General features: G+C 52.5%; 9 protein-coding genes across 9 annotated transcripts; 8 read left to right on the plus strand and 1 right to left on the minus strand.

Annotated features, from left to right (window-relative positions):
- Positions 1 to 228: 228 nt before the first annotated feature.
- On the plus strand, positions 229 to 1,850 carry LDX57_007170 (uncharacterized protein; the record flags this gene model as incomplete). Its single annotated transcript, XM_046088896.1, has 2 exons — positions 229 to 790; positions 859 to 1,850. 2 exons carry the CDS (start codon positions 229 to 231, stop codon positions 1,848 to 1,850), a joined length of 1,554 nt encoding a protein of 517 aa, XP_045944866.1.
- A 385-nt stretch (positions 1,851 to 2,235) lies between these two features.
- On the plus strand, positions 2,236 to 3,399 carry LDX57_007171 (hydroxymethylglutaryl-CoA reductase; the record flags this gene model as incomplete). Its single annotated transcript, XM_046088897.1, has 1 exon — positions 2,236 to 3,399. One exon carries the CDS (start codon positions 2,236 to 2,238, stop codon positions 3,397 to 3,399), a length of 1,164 nt encoding a protein of 387 aa, XP_045944867.1.
- Positions 3,400 to 3,858: 459 nt separating this feature from the next.
- On the plus strand, positions 3,859 to 4,676 carry LDX57_007172 (uncharacterized protein; the record flags this gene model as incomplete). The annotated part of the gene is made up of 2 exons (XM_046088898.1): positions 3,859 to 4,056; positions 4,164 to 4,676. The coding sequence occupies 2 exons, from the start codon at positions 3,859 to 3,861 to the stop codon at positions 4,674 to 4,676; spliced, it is 711 nt and encodes a 236-aa protein (XP_045944868.1).
- Positions 4,677 to 5,051: 375 nt separating this feature from the next.
- LDX57_007173 (uncharacterized protein) lies at positions 5,052 to 7,052 on the plus strand (the record flags this gene model as incomplete). Its single annotated transcript, XM_046088899.1, has 1 exon — positions 5,052 to 7,052. One exon carries the CDS (start codon positions 5,052 to 5,054, stop codon positions 7,050 to 7,052), a length of 2,001 nt encoding a protein of 666 aa, XP_045944869.1.
- Positions 7,053 to 7,164: 112 nt separating this feature from the next.
- LDX57_007174 (uncharacterized protein) lies at positions 7,165 to 7,725 on the plus strand (the record flags this gene model as incomplete). The annotated part of the gene is made up of 1 exon (XM_046088900.1): positions 7,165 to 7,725. One exon carries the CDS (start codon positions 7,165 to 7,167, stop codon positions 7,723 to 7,725), a length of 561 nt encoding a protein of 186 aa, XP_045944870.1.
- A 2,309-nt stretch (positions 7,726 to 10,034) lies between these two features.
- On the minus strand, positions 10,035 to 12,117 carry YBP1 (uncharacterized protein; the record flags this gene model as incomplete). Its single annotated transcript, XM_046088901.1, has 2 exons — positions 10,035 to 11,123; positions 11,173 to 12,117. 2 exons carry the CDS (start codon positions 12,115 to 12,117, stop codon positions 10,035 to 10,037), a joined length of 2,034 nt encoding a protein of 677 aa, XP_045944871.1.
- Positions 12,118 to 13,697: 1,580 nt separating this feature from the next.
- On the plus strand, positions 13,698 to 14,162 carry LDX57_007176 (serine palmitoyltransferase small subunit family protein; the record flags this gene model as incomplete). Its single annotated transcript, XM_046088902.1, has 1 exon — positions 13,698 to 14,162. One exon carries the CDS (start codon positions 13,698 to 13,700, stop codon positions 14,160 to 14,162), a length of 465 nt encoding a protein of 154 aa, XP_045944872.1.
- A 1,441-nt stretch (positions 14,163 to 15,603) lies between these two features.
- LDX57_007177 (uncharacterized protein) lies at positions 15,604 to 16,110 on the plus strand (the record flags this gene model as incomplete). Its single annotated transcript, XM_046088903.1, has 1 exon — positions 15,604 to 16,110. The coding sequence occupies one exon, from the start codon at positions 15,604 to 15,606 to the stop codon at positions 16,108 to 16,110; it is 507 nt and encodes a 168-aa protein (XP_045944873.1).
- Positions 16,111 to 16,236: 126 nt separating this feature from the next.
- On the plus strand, positions 16,237 to 17,278 carry LDX57_007178 (rhomboid family protein; the record flags this gene model as incomplete). Its single annotated transcript, XM_046088904.1, has 2 exons — positions 16,237 to 17,145; positions 17,204 to 17,278. The coding sequence occupies 2 exons, from the start codon at positions 16,237 to 16,239 to the stop codon at positions 17,276 to 17,278; spliced, it is 984 nt and encodes a 327-aa protein (XP_045944874.1).
- Between the last annotated feature and the right edge of the window lie 230 nt (positions 17,279 to 17,508).

The following is a 17,508-nucleotide window of genomic DNA, read 5'->3' on the forward strand; positions in this document are numbered from 1 at the left end:
TTAGAGTACGATTGGGCGACAAGGGGGCATCCGATGAACCTCATCTCCAGAAAAAAGCTCCGCGATAGTTGCATTGCAAATCATCCCGCTCATTCCTGCCAAGGGTGAGACCACGTCAGTCATCACTTGTTCCTGGTAGGTGCATAAATCCCCTCACTCGAACAAGACGTATAAATCGGATCTCTAGGTCCAGAAGCTTGTTTATTCTAGCATCGACACCGACCCAACATGATAATCTCACTTCGGCTTCTGGCCTTGGGCTTTGTAACCCTTCATCTCTCGAGTGTCTCTGCTCTACCTGCGACAGATGCGCTTCTCCCTACCTCGCTTCAAACTTGCTTGAAAACCACCGGTGCCGATGTCGTCTACCCCAGCGACAGCAGGTACAATGCTCTGGCTAAACCACAGAATACCAACTACCAGGCTCACCCCGAGGTCATTGTGATTCCCTCTTCGGCCGAGCAGGTCGCAGCGATAGTGCGATGCGTGGCAGCCGAGAAAGGAAGCACGAAACTGAGCCCCCGTGGTGGTGGACATAGCTATGCTGCGTACAGTTTCGTCGGCCAGGTGGTTATCAATCCGAGTAAGATGAAAGGCATTTCGATCGACGAGACCAAGAAGGAGGTGACGGTGCAGTTTGGTCAGACTTTGGGTCCGTTGGCAAAGGCTATCGGGCAGAAGGGGTACGCTCTACCGCACGGCACTTGTCCGACGGTGGGCGTGGCAGGACATTCTCTTGGTGGTGGATGGGGATATGCTTCGCGGAAATGGGGTTGGTTGGTGGACAGGAGTAAGTCGATCACATTCCTCGGCTTCAATTCAGACCGAACCGTCGGTGACTGACTCCTACGTGTCTAGTTGTATCCTTGCAGTTTGTAGATGTGAATGGCAACATCAAGCGACTCAGCTCCAGCTCTACAGGGACCGACGCGGAGCTATGGTGGGCTCTCCGAGGCGCAGGATCCAACAACTTTGGCGTCGTTACTGCATTCACCTTTGCACTAGAGAAAGCTCCCACTGCCACCGTGAATTACGAACTCCATTTCGGCCCGGAGGCAGACTGCACCCAAGTCCTACTAGAAGTCCAAGCCATGGGAAAGCTGCCCGCTACCGATCCCAACGGTCTTCCTCTCGACCTCGGAGTCGAGGTGTTGTTGATGGGCCGAGATTCCAACGAAGACAGCGCCTGCCAACTGCAAGGCCAATATCTTGGGAAGAAGTCCGCGTACCAATCGGTCATTAACAAGCTCCTCAATAAGCTTGCAGCGAAGGGCATCAAGCCGAAAACCTCAGAGTCCAAGGTCAACGAGTTTTCCAGCTGGGTTGCCGCCCTAACAGACCTGATGGGTCCTCTCGATGCATCAGATGATTATCTCCCGTATTACGCACAGTCGCTTGTCGATAACGGAAGCCCCGACTATACGCAGAAGCAGACGGGTCTTGTCTTCGATGCACTTCGCGTCGCTCGGGGTATCAAGAAGACGGAGAACGATGTGTCCTTCGACCTGCTTGGACCCGGGTCGAAGACGAACGGCCCAACCTCCACCGGCGACATGGCGTATATTCATCGTCAGAGCCTTTTCTTAGTGCAGATATATTCGGCCTATTTCCCTGGATTTAGTGACTCTACTCGCCTCGATGCGGTTGCCAAGATTACCGCTATTACAGATGCTATCAAACAGGCTCGGCCAGCCAGCGAATGGCACTCGTATCAGAACTATATCGATCCGTATTTGGAGGACTTTGGGCAGGAGTACTATGGAGAGGCGCTTGGACGCTTGAAGACGCTGAAATCGGCGGCGGACCCTAACACAATATTCGACTTTCCTCAAGGGTTGAGCCATGCGTGAGTCTAGCCAGGATTTAATGGCTCAATTGGTGGATGTTACTGGCATTGACAGTTAGAAATATGTCTCCAACTTAGGGACAAGCATCTCAATGTCATTGGCTTAGAAAGACAGCTTACTACCATTCTTTGATAAATTCAATGCAGGAACCACTGAATTAGATGTAAATAGTAAGACCACAGTAACTTTCAACCAGGCCACGGGACGTGAACCAGGGTGACACAAGCCATCCTAGTTTGAATTCGGGGTTGGAAAAACAGGAATGCCCTCGTTAAAGCCAGGCTTCACCATGGTTCTAGAAACTTCCGCAAATTCCCATATAAAGCCGCATCAGATGCGACCAATCTGCTATTCAGTTGAGCCATCTTCTCTGTGTTCGGTCCCCATAATGGCACCTCCATCTCAGCGCAGCGCGGCCAAGTTTCAACCCCACATAAGCGGAATTGAACACATTACCAATCATGACAAGGACCCCGAAGCGATTCAGATTGAGAACTTTATCGGTTTCACGCGTGTACCCCTCGGTCTTGCGGGACCCCTGCACATTCGCACGCCGGAAGGAGATGAAAAGGATGTGTGCGCTCCGATGGCAACCACCGAGGCAGCGATGATTGCCAGTTGTTGTCGAGGGTGCAAGGCATTCAACATGTGCGGTGGCGCTGAATTTCATGTCTTGAGTCAGGGCATGTCGCGCGCACCGGCCTTCCAATTCGATAGCCCGCGCGAGGCATGTTTGTTCTCACAACGTATCCGCGATTTCGAGAGCGACATAGCCAAGGTGGCAGAGTCGACGAGTCGCTATGTGCAGTTTCGAGGCATTGTTCCCCATGTTATCGGATCGTGGACTCACGTCGTCTTCCGGTATGTCTGCGGAGACGCGGCGGGCCAGAACATGGTCTCCTTTGCCACTGAGACCGCCTGCGCGTGGCTGATGAAGTCGACCTTTGCGTCGGAGTTCCAGATTCGGGATTTCTGCGAGGAGGGCCAAATGTCATCGGAGAAGAAGGCCTCGTGGGGCCATGTCACGACGTCGCGGGGCGTCGAAGTCATCGCCTGGGGCAAGCTGTCTGACGCCGTCTGTCGAAGCGTATTCAAATGCTCCACGGAAAGGCTTCATCAGATCATGCGCATTGGACAGGAAGGCAACTTTCGCAACGGTCAACACGGTCATAACATCGACGTGGCCAACGTGCTCGCCGCCATCTTCATCGCGACCGGCCAGGACGCCGCCTGTGTCACGGATGCGTCCTGGAGTCAGCTCACGATGGAATACGATCAAGCGTCTCGCGATCTCCGGCTGAGTCTGTACTTCCCGTCGCTTCCGGTGGGAGTGATCGGCGGCGGGACATGTTATGACACGCAACAGGAGGGTTTACAGATCATTCAGTGTGCCGGACCAGGCCTGAAGGAGCAGTTCGCCGGCTTCATTGCTTGTTTTGCCTTGGCTTTGGACCTGAGTACCGCTGCATCCGTGGCGACGAATACCTTTGCGGGGAGTCATGCGAAGATGGCGCATGGGAGGAGCGATCATCGACAGCGAGCGAAGATGTGATAAGAGAATAGATGATAGACTATTTATAGGAGCAGCGGAGGATTTCCACGGTAACGATGGGAGGGGCATACTTCCTTGTCAACAAATCCCGCTCTACTGTGTAAAAGTTCACGATAAGTCCGTTAAATATCCCCACGAGCAAATTAAGGAATGAATTCACGAAGAAAGACCCATAAATCCGCGGAATCGGGTGTCGCTGCTCAGCCACCGCCCCAAATGACGGCAGCCTAAAAATGGCGCCTGGCGGGGCACTTCGGACCCGTCAGCCTCATCGTCTCGTTTCCCCTCGTGGCTCGTTTCTCTTCCTCTTTCTATTTCTATTTCCATCCCTCTTCTCTTCTCTTTTCCTTCAGACTATTTTTCAGGACACCACCCTTGGTCCTGCATGATCTTCTTTCTTTTTACCTGCACATCCCTCCCCCGTATACCCCGTATCGCATCCTACCGACTCTAACCGCCATGTCGAACCGTGAAGACCCACTCGCCTATGGCAATTACTACGGCAAGGAGTCAAGTCGAGGCGGAGGAGGTGACAGCGCGAGAGGTTTCGTCGGTGATACCTTCAAAATGCTGAAGGAAACATACAAGAGCCATCACTCTCGGCCGCAGGGAGAACACGCGCCGCAAGGTCAGAATGCCGGTCAGGGATCTTACGGTGTAAGTTGCTCCATCAATGGTTCTACCGTCCCGTCCCTACACCGACTATTCTATGGAGTCGTAGACTACTAGACCCATCTGGATTTCCGAAACTAACGACGAGCTAGTCTCAGGGTTCCCAACCGCCGTCGCAGTCGCAGCCCCAGTCGCAGAGCTACCAGCCCCAGAACTACGGCCAGTCGCAGAACTATCCGCCTCAGCAGGGCGCTGCGCAGAACTTCGCGCAGTCCGGCCCGAACCCGAACTACCAAAACCCGGAATACCAGGATCCGCAGTACCAGGGAAGACCCGGTAAGCAGGGGAAACAGGATAAGGTTCATGGATTGCTGGGTAAGCTGCAGGGGACCGTGGCGGGCCTCGGTAACGACGTTGCCCAGCGTCTGGGAAATGCACTGGACCCGCAGGCTTATGCGGAGTATGGCCATGGCAAGCCGCAAGCTCAACACAGATTCGGTAGCTTTGCGCCGGACCGACAGGGCAATGACGTCAAGTGGTATGTGGACGGCTGCTCCTATTTCTGGGCGGTGTCCAAGGCGCTGGAAAGCGCTCGGGAGTCGATTTGGATTTTGGATTGTAAGTTCCGACGGGGCGTGGGGAATGCCGTCTTCATCCGATACTGACATATTTCTTTAGGGTGGCTGTCGCCAGAACTGTATCTGAGACGTCCCCCAGCCAAGAATGAGCAGTACCGGCTGGATCGGATGCTGCAGGCTGCTGCGCAGCGTGGCGTGCGGGTGAACATTATCGTCTACAAGGAGGTCACTCAGGCATTGACTCGTACGTGACTGCTGTCTTTCAGATACCCCATAAATGATGGGCTTTACTGACTTGAGAAAACAGTATCCTCTGCCCACACAAAGCATCATCTTCAAGATCTTCACCCCAATATCGCCGTCTTCCGCCATCCCGATCACCTGCCTGACAAGCAGGAATTGACTGCCTCCATCACAGAGTCACTCCAAAACTTTTCCTTGGATGCCAAGAATCTCGTCAAGATGTCCGGCGACACGCTCAAAGGCATCTACGGCATGAACGAGGATGTCATCCTCTACTGGGCTCACCATGAGAAACTCTGTTTGATTGACGGCCGGACCGCATTCATGGGTGGCCTCGATATGTGCTTTGGACGGTGGGATACCAACCAACATGCGCTTACCGACGTGCACCCCGAGAACTTGAACGAAATTGTATTCCCCGGTCAGGACTACAATAACGCTCGCGTTCTGGATTTCCAGGATGTTCCGAACTGGGAAAAGAACCAGCTGGATCGGAAGAACGCTTCTCGCATGGGCTGGTCCGATGTGTCTGTTAGCTTGCATGGCCACGTCGTCGAGGATCTGCGTCGTCACTTCGTGGAGCGCTGGAACTTCATCTATGATTCGAAGTACGAGATCCGCAAGGATTCCAGATACTCTCGCCTAGCCTTGTACGGTCGCCCGAGCTCGTCGACCTCTCAGCGTCCTCACAGTGCTCAGCAACAGGGACAGCAGCAGCAGCACCAACAGCAACAACCGCCGCCGCAGCAGCAGCAGCAGCAGCCGACTCAGCCGCAGTACCAGCAGCAACGGCCAGCTCAAAACCAGCCCAGCGCTCAGCAAACGGGAATTCAGCAGTCCGTATCACCGCAGCCTGGAGGAGGACTTTCCATGGTCCCCCCGGCCCCTCCGATGTCAAGCAAGCCAAATTCATCCAGCTACCAGCCATCCCCCGCACAATCGCCCTCTCCAGGCGCTCCTCCACCCTACACTTACACTGGAGACTCCTTCCCGCCGCCGCCTCCGGGACCACCGCCTAGCCAGGGTCAATCGCAGACGCAAACTACATCTCAGAGTCAATCACAAACGCCTTATTTCCCGCCTCCTCCTTCTCAGGCTGGACAATCGCAGACTCAGGTCCAGGCTCAGTCGCCAAGCCAAAGCCAGTCATCTTACTACGCGCCCCCTCCGCACGGAGCGCAGGAGCTGCCCACCCAAACTCGAGGCGTGCATGATTACTATGAAGGCACTAGGGGTCATGGAGACCACGAACGCGGCTTTGCACCTCAACGCTTCCGCGAGGAGATAACTCAGTATGGAAATGTTCTGCGTGGACAGCTCGCCGGTCAGATCCACCAATATCAAGATCGCTTCGGTTCCTCCTTTGCTGGACCTAACACCCAGCCCCGAGGCAACATGTGCTGCCAGATTGTCCGCAGTTGCTCCAAGTGGAGCAACGGCACCCCCACCGAGCACTCCATCGCTGATGCCTACGCTGCGATTATCCGCAACAGTGAGCATTTCGTCTACATCGAGAACCAGTTCTTCATCACTGCCACTGGTGACTCCCAGAAGCCTGTCCAGAACAAGATCGGCGCTGCCATCGTCGAGCGTATTCTGCGTGCAGCCAAATCTGGTCAGAAGTACAAGGTTATTGTGGTCATCCCGTCTGTGCCCTGTTTTGCCGGTGACCTGAGCGACGACTCTACCCTCGGAACGCGGGCCATTATGGAGTTCCAGTACAACTCGATCAACCGCGGAGGAAACAGTATCATGGAACTGATTGCTCAGGAGGGCCACAACCCCATGGACTACATCCGATTCTATAATCTGCGCAACTACGACCGGATCAACCTCAGCGGCCCCTTGGCCCAGGCTGAGCAGCGCAGCGGCGTCAACTACGAGGACGCTCGTAAGCAGCATGATGTTACTGTTGCTGGTCAAGGCGGTTACGGTCCTGGGGCTCCTCGGGCTGCATTTGACACCAGTGCTCCATTCCAGCAGTACCAGCAGGCTGCTCGCGATGTTGGTGTTGCCAAATCCGGCTCTGGTCGGTGGGACAGTGTCAGCGAGTGTTATATGCTCCACGGCCCCGACCTACGCAACGTGCCATGGGACGGTCCGGCTGAGGCGGAGATTGACGCTTTTGTGACTGAAGAACTCTACGTTCACTCGAAGGTATGCATAATCCCGTATCATTGCAGCACAGTAAGACTAACAAGTACAGGTCATGATTGCTGACGACCGTGTGGCGGTCTGCGGATCGGCCAACCTGAACGACCGATCCCAGCTGGGAGACCATGACTCCGAGATCGCCATTATTGTTGAGGACTACACCCCGGTGCAGTCTACCATGAATGGCAAACCCTTCACCGCCAGTCGCTTCGCGAGCTCGCTGCGTCGACAGCTTTTCCGCAAGCACCTTGGCCTTCTCCCACCACAGGACTACCAGAAGCCTGATGCCAACTTCGAGCCCATTGGTGTCCCCAACCAGTTCGACTTCGAGGCTGCGGAGAGCCAGCTCGTGGCTGACCCTCTGGCGGATACTCTTCAGAGCCTCTGGAACACGCGCGCGCGAACCAACACCGAGGCCTTCCGCAAGGTGTTCCACTCCGTGCCCGACGACAACGTGCGCGACTGGGCGACGTACAAGGAGTTTTATGGATATTACTTCAACAATGCTGACAAGCAGGCATACGGTGAGGAGAAGGACTCCCCTCCCTCTCGCTACCAGTATGGCCATGTTGTGCGCGACGACTTCCCCCCTGGTCCTGAGGGTGTGAAGCAGGTGAAGGAATTGCTCAGCCAGGTCAAGGGCACTTTGGTGGAGATGCCGCTGATGTTCTTGGTCGAGGAGGACGTTGCGAAGGAGGGATTGACGCTTAACGACTTGACGGAGCCCATCTATACCTGATATTGTCTTTCATATATCTAGCATATTGTACCTTTTCGGCATAGTCTGATATTGTGAATGAATTTCTTGGATTTTTGGCACTTCTTTGGAGCCTGTCACCTGATCGGGTGGATGCCAAGTCTTCGTGGCGGTTGATATTGTTCTCTCGAACAATCCACTACAACAACATCTCGACCTACCACCGCACATCTCGTACGACGTTCTCACTCAGAAATGAGTGGCATTTGTTCGAATTTGCTGGGTTCCCATGACAATTGCTTATCCCTGCTCCCTCGTGGCTCAACCAATTCCCCGTGTGCAGCGCCACCAGGAACTGACTTCTCTGCAGGCTTCATCTCACCGCAACCACGGGACTACAAGCCAAAGAGTTCTTCATAGACAAATCATTCTTTCTTCAGGTCTTCTAGAAGAAGCCAATGTAGAACAAGAGAAGGCTCAACCATAATGAATGCGTCCCCATTGAATCGCGCCGCAGAATGGCCGTCATTGGTCCACCACCAAGAACAATATCAAGAGATGAATGCTCGCCACTTCCATTGATAGGACCACCGCTGAGGATGTTACCAGACTTAGCTTTCACGTTTCTTGTCTTCTTTATCTCTTTACCTTCGATGGCTTTCGACAGCGAACGCCATGGAAGATACCCAACTTAACGACCTATCGCATTGAGTACCATTCTTCTCGCCCTCTTTCCAGTCCTTGAATCACGAGGCTTTCCATTCAAGATAGCATTCCGGAATCAGAAAAAACGACAGAAAGACCAATCCACAAAGCGAATCCGGTATACCCCAGATCTGGCTGGTCCAGACTGGCGTCGACAAAGATATAAAAGCGTCTCTGAAACCCGCCGAATCGATCCTTTTTTCTTCATCACGATCATCAGATCAAAGTCTATCATTCTATTACAAGTTTTTCTTTGCATCTTTGCAATCCCAACCCAATTCAAAATGTCTCCCTCCCAAGTTGCTCAGAACGCTGCTGCCGTTAAGGGTATGTCTTCTTTCCTACCTCTCAAAGTTCTCTCTTGATCCATCCCCAACGTACCCTCCAAACATGAACATATACTAACTAGATCTCTGAATATAGCTTCCGCTGGTGGTGGCTGCATCATCATGTAAAAAGCCCCAGGCAAACCGCCGAAAGAGTTCCTCGCGTTAACTCACCACCGACCAAGTCGCTAAATATCAAACCAATGACAAGACCACCAACATGACCAATGAATCGTTCAATAATCGGCGCTCAGTACTCTTCCCCCTGTTTGAACCTTACAATCCGCCTTCCTCATATCATCGTGCCTCCGTTCTCCTGCTTTTTTTCTTTTTTTTATAAAGAATAAAAACCGGGTTGGGCTTTGCACTTGCACCGTTTCTTCAATCTCTCTTTTGATCTTTGGCTTTATGAAATCAAAAAATGTCTTGAAAATCCTCAAAAGAAAAAAAAAAAAAAAAAAAAAAACCGGATTTGATATAGATGGAGGAGTTGGGTTGTTTCCCTACAAATCTATCTATGTCATAATCCAGTCCCTCTTTCCATCCTCTTTTCCTTCATTCTTTTCCTGCCTGCTGTTCCCTTCCTCCTCTGGTCGAGAACAACACAATGGAAGAGAAGGACCGAACCTTGGATCGCTGAAAGAGGGAGAGAAGAAGAAGACAAGAAAAGGTGTCCATTACTATCTCGTTCGACATTCGACTCTCTTTTGAATTCCTGACAATAAGAAACGGAACGGGAAAAAAAAAAAGAAAAACAGCGGTGGTCTTGAAATTCCCTAGGTCTTGGTTGGATGAGGAACTCATATTTTGTTGGTCGTGTATTTCAACTTTGTCTTTTTTTTCTTTTCCTTTTGTTCTTTTTATGGATGAGATAGGTGCTTGCTTGTTACTTTACTTACTGGCCAATGGAACCGAACCTTGCTTTTGGTATATATCTTTTCTCTCTCGGCTTCTTGCGTAGCTTTTTAAGTGAGTTCGTAACTTCAATTGTGAATAGTAGGTCTGTTGCGATGTAGAATGGACATGAATCATTGACAGGGATCTTAATGATGCGCTTTATTTCAATCAAGATATTCCTGAACATGGTTGATGAAGAAGTCTTGTCGCATGCCACATAACTATGAGCCGGCGAAATGCTTGGCAGATTGCAGCCTCAGGCATTCGACCTAGAACTTCCACGCAAGACTTCATACAACTACCAGTACTTTAACGGTCAGTTAAAGTCACAAATTTCATAGTCATAATCGCAACTCGTAAATCGTATGTATCTACATCGTTATCATTTTAGTTACACATACTACGGACGAACACACTGGAAACTTAAGGCTCCGTCTCCTTGCGAATGCGATCCACCCGCGCGATATCCTCCGTCGAAGGTTCTTGGAAGTCGGCATCGGCACCGATGAACACCTCGCTGACCACGTCCTCTAATTTGCTCAGCGCGTGAGAGACGACAGCCACCGACCGGGCCATGCCGAGCTGACACACCTCCTCGCCAACGGAGTTCTGGATGCGACCGTCGCCGCCGTTCTTGGGCAGGTCGCTTTCGAACGCACGGATAAGGGACCGCAGGGGGTCGAGGAACTGGTCGCGGAAATATATGTAGGATTTCTCAAGCTGGAGCTGGGCGCGCAGCTGCGGCGAGGAAACTAGCACGTAGTAGAGGTTGACGGCGGCGTGGATGGCGGGGGTCAGGGTCTGCGAGAATTTGATCCAGGAGGCCACGAGATCGGTCGAGACGTTGAGTAGAAGGCTAGACGAGTTGAATAACAATGGGAATAGGACGGAGAAGTAGTGTGGGTTCAGGAAAATGTTGGGCTCAGGTTGGCTAGCAGCCTTGAGGATCTCCTGCTTCAGCCATCCGATCGCATCGTCCTTGACAGCTAGGAAATGATGTTCTTCCAAGATGCACCGGATGATCTTGAACCGGAGGAGATGAGATGGGTGGCTGTGCACGATGTCTCCAGGGATCCGTCGAACGGTACCGTAGTTTTGGCGCGTGGTGCATGCCGTCAAGGCGAGAATGAACTCCCTGAACTCCTTGGTGGTGGATGGCTGTCCGATTTCATGTTGCATGGAGAGCACGGTCAAGGTAAGAAGAGAATCGAGTAGAACCTGCGGCTGGCCGAAGGCGACATCATCCGGGGTGTTGTATCCGCCTACGAAATTCTGAAACACACGCGCCAGATCCGGGAAGACGGGAAGAGGGACGACCTGTCCCGTCGAAAACAACTCGGCCGTAGCCGATCGGGCTGCTAGCAAGAGCAGCGATCCGTGCCGTTCGAGTGGAATTTCGTCCACCTGTCGGGGCGGGTCCTCGAAGTCTAGCGGAGGCGGCACATCCTCCGGCGCCTGGTAGACAATGCCGAGCAGCTGTCCCTCATCAATGCCAAAATCGCGGGACAAGGCCTGTGACGTTAGCGGACGCGAATCTCGCATAGGAATAGATAGTACATACCACGATCTTCGCCATGATCATATCCCTCTCTCTGAGTTGCTTGTTGTCGGCGTACACTTCGATTTGTGACGGTCGGCCGGGAAGGCACGCTTCGGGGTGAAGCTTTTCTTGCAATCTGATGGTCCAGGACATGCCGGGGTCTGACGGACTTGAAAAGCTCAGCAGATATGACTTGAGAAGCTCAACCAGACCGAACTGAAGATACTTTTTGACGAGCATCTTCTCGTTGTGAGTATTGGGACTAGGCGATTGGACCTCCGCCTCCGGGTCTGGCGCGGACGCCTCCGCGACCCGTAACACGCTTGAGTCGCTCGGTGCTCGCGGGGGTGGTGCAGGTCTCTTGGAAGGCGACACATCTCTGAACAGTTCTAGCAGGGCAATCGTGGTTTCGTTGGTGGGCATTAAGGTGTAAGCCTCCAGTGCGGCTTGCAGCGAAGTGGCGAGAAAGCGACTGGGGGACTTGGTCTGGATACGCGAATGCAGCACCGCGAGCATTGATACGAGAGAATTGTACTGCAGAATATGCTTCGGAAGACCGCCGGTCGCATCCTTGGTCCGGCTCTGGCCGTCTACTGTCACCTTATCCATCCTGGATTCTATCCCCTCGGTGGATCCCGGCGTGTCAACATCCTGCTCGCTCTCGGTCTCCTCCTCCGGTTGCAACTGCAGCAGCGCTTCGGACACGCGTAGAATCACCTCCCGGGGGTTTCCCAATCGAGCGATATCCTGGAGACATTCCTGGGACTGTGGCAACATGGGTAAAAGCAACTGGACCAGGTCCCAGCCGATGTTGGTCGTCAGGGTCTCATCTTGCAGGAGCTTGTGAAGGGTGGGTAGGCGGGCCGGGGTTAATTGGTATTCCAACAGGGTGAGGTAGGTCAGATAGTCGGTGGCCGGTGGAAGGGCCTTGATGAGGGGATTTTCATCGTCTTCAACGGTAGCCATGGTGGATTAGAGACGGGCCGATGCACGAAGCGCAGGAGACGGTGGGATGGTGCCTCGTTGAGAGGGAGGGAGGGAAAAGGTGGATGTGGGTTGAAAAGCTGCGTCAGCGAAGACGGCCGAGGGGGAGAGGCACGGGCGCCATGACATCACCGCCCGATCGGGTGGAGCGCAGTACGACATGGGCAGAGGAGGGAGGAAGAGGGAGAGATGGCCTGGAGAGGGTTGTAAGTGAGACATGGGGGATTGAGGAAGTACTATCATGCAACAATAAGAGAGGGGAGAAGTAAATACTCAGGATGGTCTGTAGGCTCATAGTCCTTGGCAATCCTCAATTCTCCGTCCCGGGGAATGACGCCCCAGGCCACCAGGCCACCAGGCCACCAGGCCACCAGGCCACCACGGCACCGGGCTAGACTTCCCCGATGACGTCGTTGACGACGGAAATATCGTCCGGCAATCGCTTGGCCCTTGAATGCATAAAACTGAAGGGTGAATAAATTAAATTAGTTAATTTCTGAGCCGGGAGATTGTGACGATCATGGCGCATGATTCGTGCCGACCGACTAATTTCTTATGAGTTCCCCGTGAAGAGCACATCGCAAGGGAAATGAACATCAGTGGAATCTGGGGAAACCTCCACCATCGCAAGGGAGGATGATGGATGGTGAATCGTCTGAATTGGATGAACAAGGGAGGGCTGTGTCATGCCTGACAGAGTTGCAAGTTTCAACTTACAACTTGGAAGTAGAACCTCAGGCCGAACTCCACCCGAGAAGAAAAAAAAAATAATAAAAAAATCGCGGGAGTTGCCGATGAACCGACCAGGATGGAACGGTGTATGTAACGTCTGGTACGGTGCCTTGAAATGCCTCGTGTCTGTCGAGTACCAAGTCAAAATAACCGTGTTCCGTACGGTAAATGGCCAGTGCAACTCGACCCAATCCGTCCAAGGAAACCCAAAAAGTCTTGGCCTGGAAATCCGGGCAGCCAAAGTGCCAATGTCTGGCTATCCGCGCCTTACCGGGCGATCCTTTTCTTCTTGGGCTTTCGCTTCTTCTTCTTGTTCTTCCTCTTCTCCTCTGCCTCTTCTCTGCTCTCTCTTTGTTCTACGTCTCGGGGTGGGATTCTCATAAATACACGCTGACTCTCCCTTCTTATACTTGTGCTGGTCCGGTGTCAGCTCCTAATAATTTAGCCCTTTCCCCAATTTCTTCTCTTTTTTGTATCTCTCGTGCTTCTTGTGTTGTACTCTTCCTCGTGCGCGACTTCCCCCCGGTCTCCCGCCGTGTCACTCCTTGTTTCCCTCGATTGGTGGACCGCGCCACACAGAGAGAGCTTCGCGTGAGCTCGCTCCCCATTCAAACTCAAGATCTACGGGATCTATAGAAGATCCCACGACCCTCAACCCTTATTTCTACGGCGATTAGTAAAGACCGCCAAACCACCAAACAGACCCCTACCTACAGTCGCGCGTTTCCTTCCGGAAAGTTTCAAGGGAGATCATAGCTCGCAACGTGGAAGCCTCGACCGCGCATTATAAACACACGCGCCACTTACCTAATATCTGTTTGCTCGTAACGATGGCCACCGAATTGCAATCCTTCTACACCTCGTCGACCTCGACGCACATCTCGTCTCATGCTCCGGCAGCGGTCGACGAGCTGATCACGAAATACTCCTCCACCATGTCCTCCGCCAACACCTCGGGGAGCCATCTGGCGACCAAAAACTCTCGTCGAAACATTCTCCAGCGATGCTTCGATCGGGTTCGTCTAGAGTACTATCGCTACGAGGTGACCTTCGGACTATACGTGATGACGCCGGGCGAGAAGCTCGTAGCCAACACTTTCGTCATGGTCGTCTTTTCTCTTCTCTTCTGGGCTTTGCTCCTCTACTTCCCCTCCCTGCTGTACCAGAAGCTGAGTCGTCTGGTATGGCTCTTGACGGGACATAGCAGTGCCGAAATGGGCGCAGCCTTGGGTATCCTCGACACTCACGTTAGCTCCATGTCCGCTCCATTTCCGACGGAGCATGCGCTATCGTGAGCAATGCGACGCATGACATATATCCTCCGACCCACGGATTCGATTTTGCGTATTGTTTTTCTTGGTTAATATCACGCCTCCAAAATTCCCGAGGGAATTCAATGACCTTTGCTGGGGGGTAGGTGAGTCTTTACCCCGAATCTTTATGCTCTCTTTCCATGCGCAGTGCCTGATTCTGACTTCTGCGCGCAGACTAATTTTGCACTTTCACTCGGAGTTGGCACGCGGCGTTCTTGGTTTTGCACTTTCTCGGAAGACAACTTACCTCTCCAACTATAATGACTTGAATGGGACAAAAGAGACACTTGGATTAATGTGAGCACGGGTACTGACAGGATTGAGCGACGTATAATGTACCTATGAAAAGCCCGAGTGCTCCAGCCGGGATGAAGACTTGGTGTTTGGGTCAGAGATGATCCTTTGCCCCATTATTATTATTACCTTTCTGACTATATAATTTTATGCATTGGGCAGAGATTGGCACAGACCGGTTTAATGTTATTTCCTTTCTTCTCTTTCTTCTCTTTTGTTGGTTTAATTTTTCTGGCATTTTCCAATATTTTTTTTATCGAGTGTTATTGTGTCCACCCAACGGTGCCTGCGGTTCCGATGTATAGGGCGGACTTACGCCGTGTGTGGCTTAGGGCGATGGGGAATGGAGAAGGCGATGGATACTGGATCCTGGATAGCCCACGTTCACTAATGCTTAATGTTGAAATCTTCGGAGCGATTGCGTGGGTGCGTTGCGTTTCCCTCCCAACAGGCAGCCACATAAAAGTGTCGAGCCAGTAGGAAGAGGCAGTCGGATTTGAAAGAAGTCCAGAAGAGAGAATAAAAAGAGTGACAAGTCCAAGTGGGCGCAGTCCAAGAAGAAGTAAAGTAAATAAATAAGAACCAAGAACCGGCACCAGCCACAATGCAATAAAGCTGACGACGAGGATCGGCACCCAAAAATAGTTCCCACCCGCAAAAACGCCTGCCTAACGAACTTCCTCGCCGTCACCGCCAACAATCTCTTTCTTTTCTTTCTTTCCACTCTTTTTTCTCCCGCTGAAACTCCTTGCATTCTTTTGTGGAAGTCCTCTCGGGTGTCACCACTGTCATTTCGGATAATTAGTCGGCATCCTCCCCTCCGTCGTGTTTTCCCTCGTGTCCACCCGTCCAGGGAGCTCCTCTGCGTCAGCCTCATCAGTGTCTCAAGTCTCAACAAACGTGGCCGTGCCGCGCATATAAGGCTCGATCGGATCATCGCTCGTTTGAACGGAGTCGTCAACCCGCCTTGTGTCAAACCCCCACACCGAAACAAGACCTTTCATTTTCCCCTTTCGCTTGGCGCAGTCTTGACGATACAAAACCGCCCCCAGTTCCGTCTCTCTCTCACTCACCCTCTTCCTCCTCCCCCCCTGTTACCTCCTTTTCACGACCTCGCCGTCCATTCAAGATGGCAGCACACGGTTACTACGACACTGGCTACGGCAATCACCCGCCCACATACGACCAGGCCTTCCCTCCTACAGATTCGGTCAATCGCCGGTCTCCAGCTCCCAGTTATCCCGATCCCAGTGCTAATCCCTACGTCTCCCCGAACGGCGCCGATCCGTACGACCTCCGTCATAGTCAACAATCGCTAGGCTCGGACCAGGGACCGTACGTGGCCGGTGGCCGATCAAACGATCACGATCAATATGCGGAGAATATCCCATTGAAATCGCAGAATCAATACCCCAATGCTCCTCCGCCGGGAGATTGGATGCAACAACCGACACACTACCCCCCGCCCGAGATGATCGAACCGCCAGCTCCTCGAGGAGGACGCAAGAAGAAGGGTTTCTTTAAGAAGAAGATTCCTTGGGTGACATATACGCTTACGGTGGTGATGATTGTGGTGTTTATCGTTGAGTTGGTCAAGAGCGGTAGGTGGAAAAAAAATAACGGTATTCTTGGATGATGACACTAACGTGCTTGCGCAGCGCAATTAACGGGGTCGCCAATTCAAACCAAACCTCAAATCAACCCGATGATCGGACCGTCGGCCTATCTTCAAATCAGCATGGGCTCCCGGTACACACCGTGTATGAAGAACGTGGATAAGGTGCAGAACGCGAATGAACAATTCAAGATGCCGTGCCCCAACACCACGACTAACGAGCTGGATTGCACCCTATCTGAACTGTGCAGCTTTAACGGAGTTCCAAACCCGACGCCGCATGGATCGCTCGACGACAACCCCGCTCCCAACCAGTGGTACCGATTCATTATCCCCATGTTTCTTCACAGCGGATTTGTGCACATCGGCTTCAACCTGCTCGTGCAAATGACCATGGGCGTGGACATGGAGAGAATGATCGGATGGTGGCGATACGGTCTCGTCTATATTGCTAGCGGTATTTGGGGATTCGTGCTGGGCGGCAACTACTCGGCACCCTTCATGAGCGCTTGTGGTTGCTCGGGAGCTCTCTTCGGTATCCTTGCACTCTTCGTCCTGGACCTGCTTTACACCTGGAATGAGCGACAATCTCCGTGGGTAGAGTTTATTATCATGATCCTTGGTGTGGGCATTTCGTTTGTCCTGGGTCTGTTACCCGGACTGGATAACTTTTCCCACATTGGAGGTTTTATCATGGGACTGGCTCTCGGACTGTGCATCATGCGTTCTCCAAACGCGCTCCGGGAACGTATCGGACTCGCTCGGAACCCCTACGTCGCCATGAGCGGAGGTGCTGGCTCGGGACCGGAGCCGGACAACAAGGTTACCACCGCCGGTCCCAGTTTTGCCAACTTCTTCAAGAGCAAGAAGGGTGGCTCCTCGGAGCCTTCTGGCCCTCTGGGTTTCTTCAAGGGCCGAAAGCCTTTGTGGTGGGCCTGGTGGTTTGTTCGCGCAGGCGCCTTGGTCGCCGTTCTCATCGGATTCATTCTCTTGATTGTGGACTTTTACAAGTACCACTCGTCGAACTGCTCGTGGTGCCACCGGCTGAGTTGCTTGGTAAGTTGGTGCTTGTTTCCATATACAAATGTCAAACGCTAACGTTGTTCTTCTGCAGCCGGTCAACAACTGGTGTGAGCAGGGCATGAAACCCTATGAGATAAAGAATGTGACGACCACGAACCATAACTAGCTTGGGTCTTTTTTGTTTGTTTTGAGATAGTCGATGATTTAGCCATCTATTGATGAACATTTTCTGTATCTTTAACACTTCACAGCCATGTTGCATTAGTCAATAACCATTTGATGTAGCCGAGTACTTGCTGGATCTACTACTTTTTATGCCTTTTTATGCAATGGCATAATTAAGGTGCACAGCCACGCGGCAGTACTAAATATAACCGGACGGTGGCGGTGTAGGTA

Source organism: Aspergillus melleus (assembly GCF_016097325.1).
Source record: "Aspergillus melleus strain CBS 546.65 chromosome Unknown contig4, whole genome shotgun sequence".
Taxonomy (NCBI): domain Eukaryota; kingdom Fungi; phylum Ascomycota; class Eurotiomycetes; order Eurotiales; family Aspergillaceae; genus Aspergillus; species Aspergillus melleus.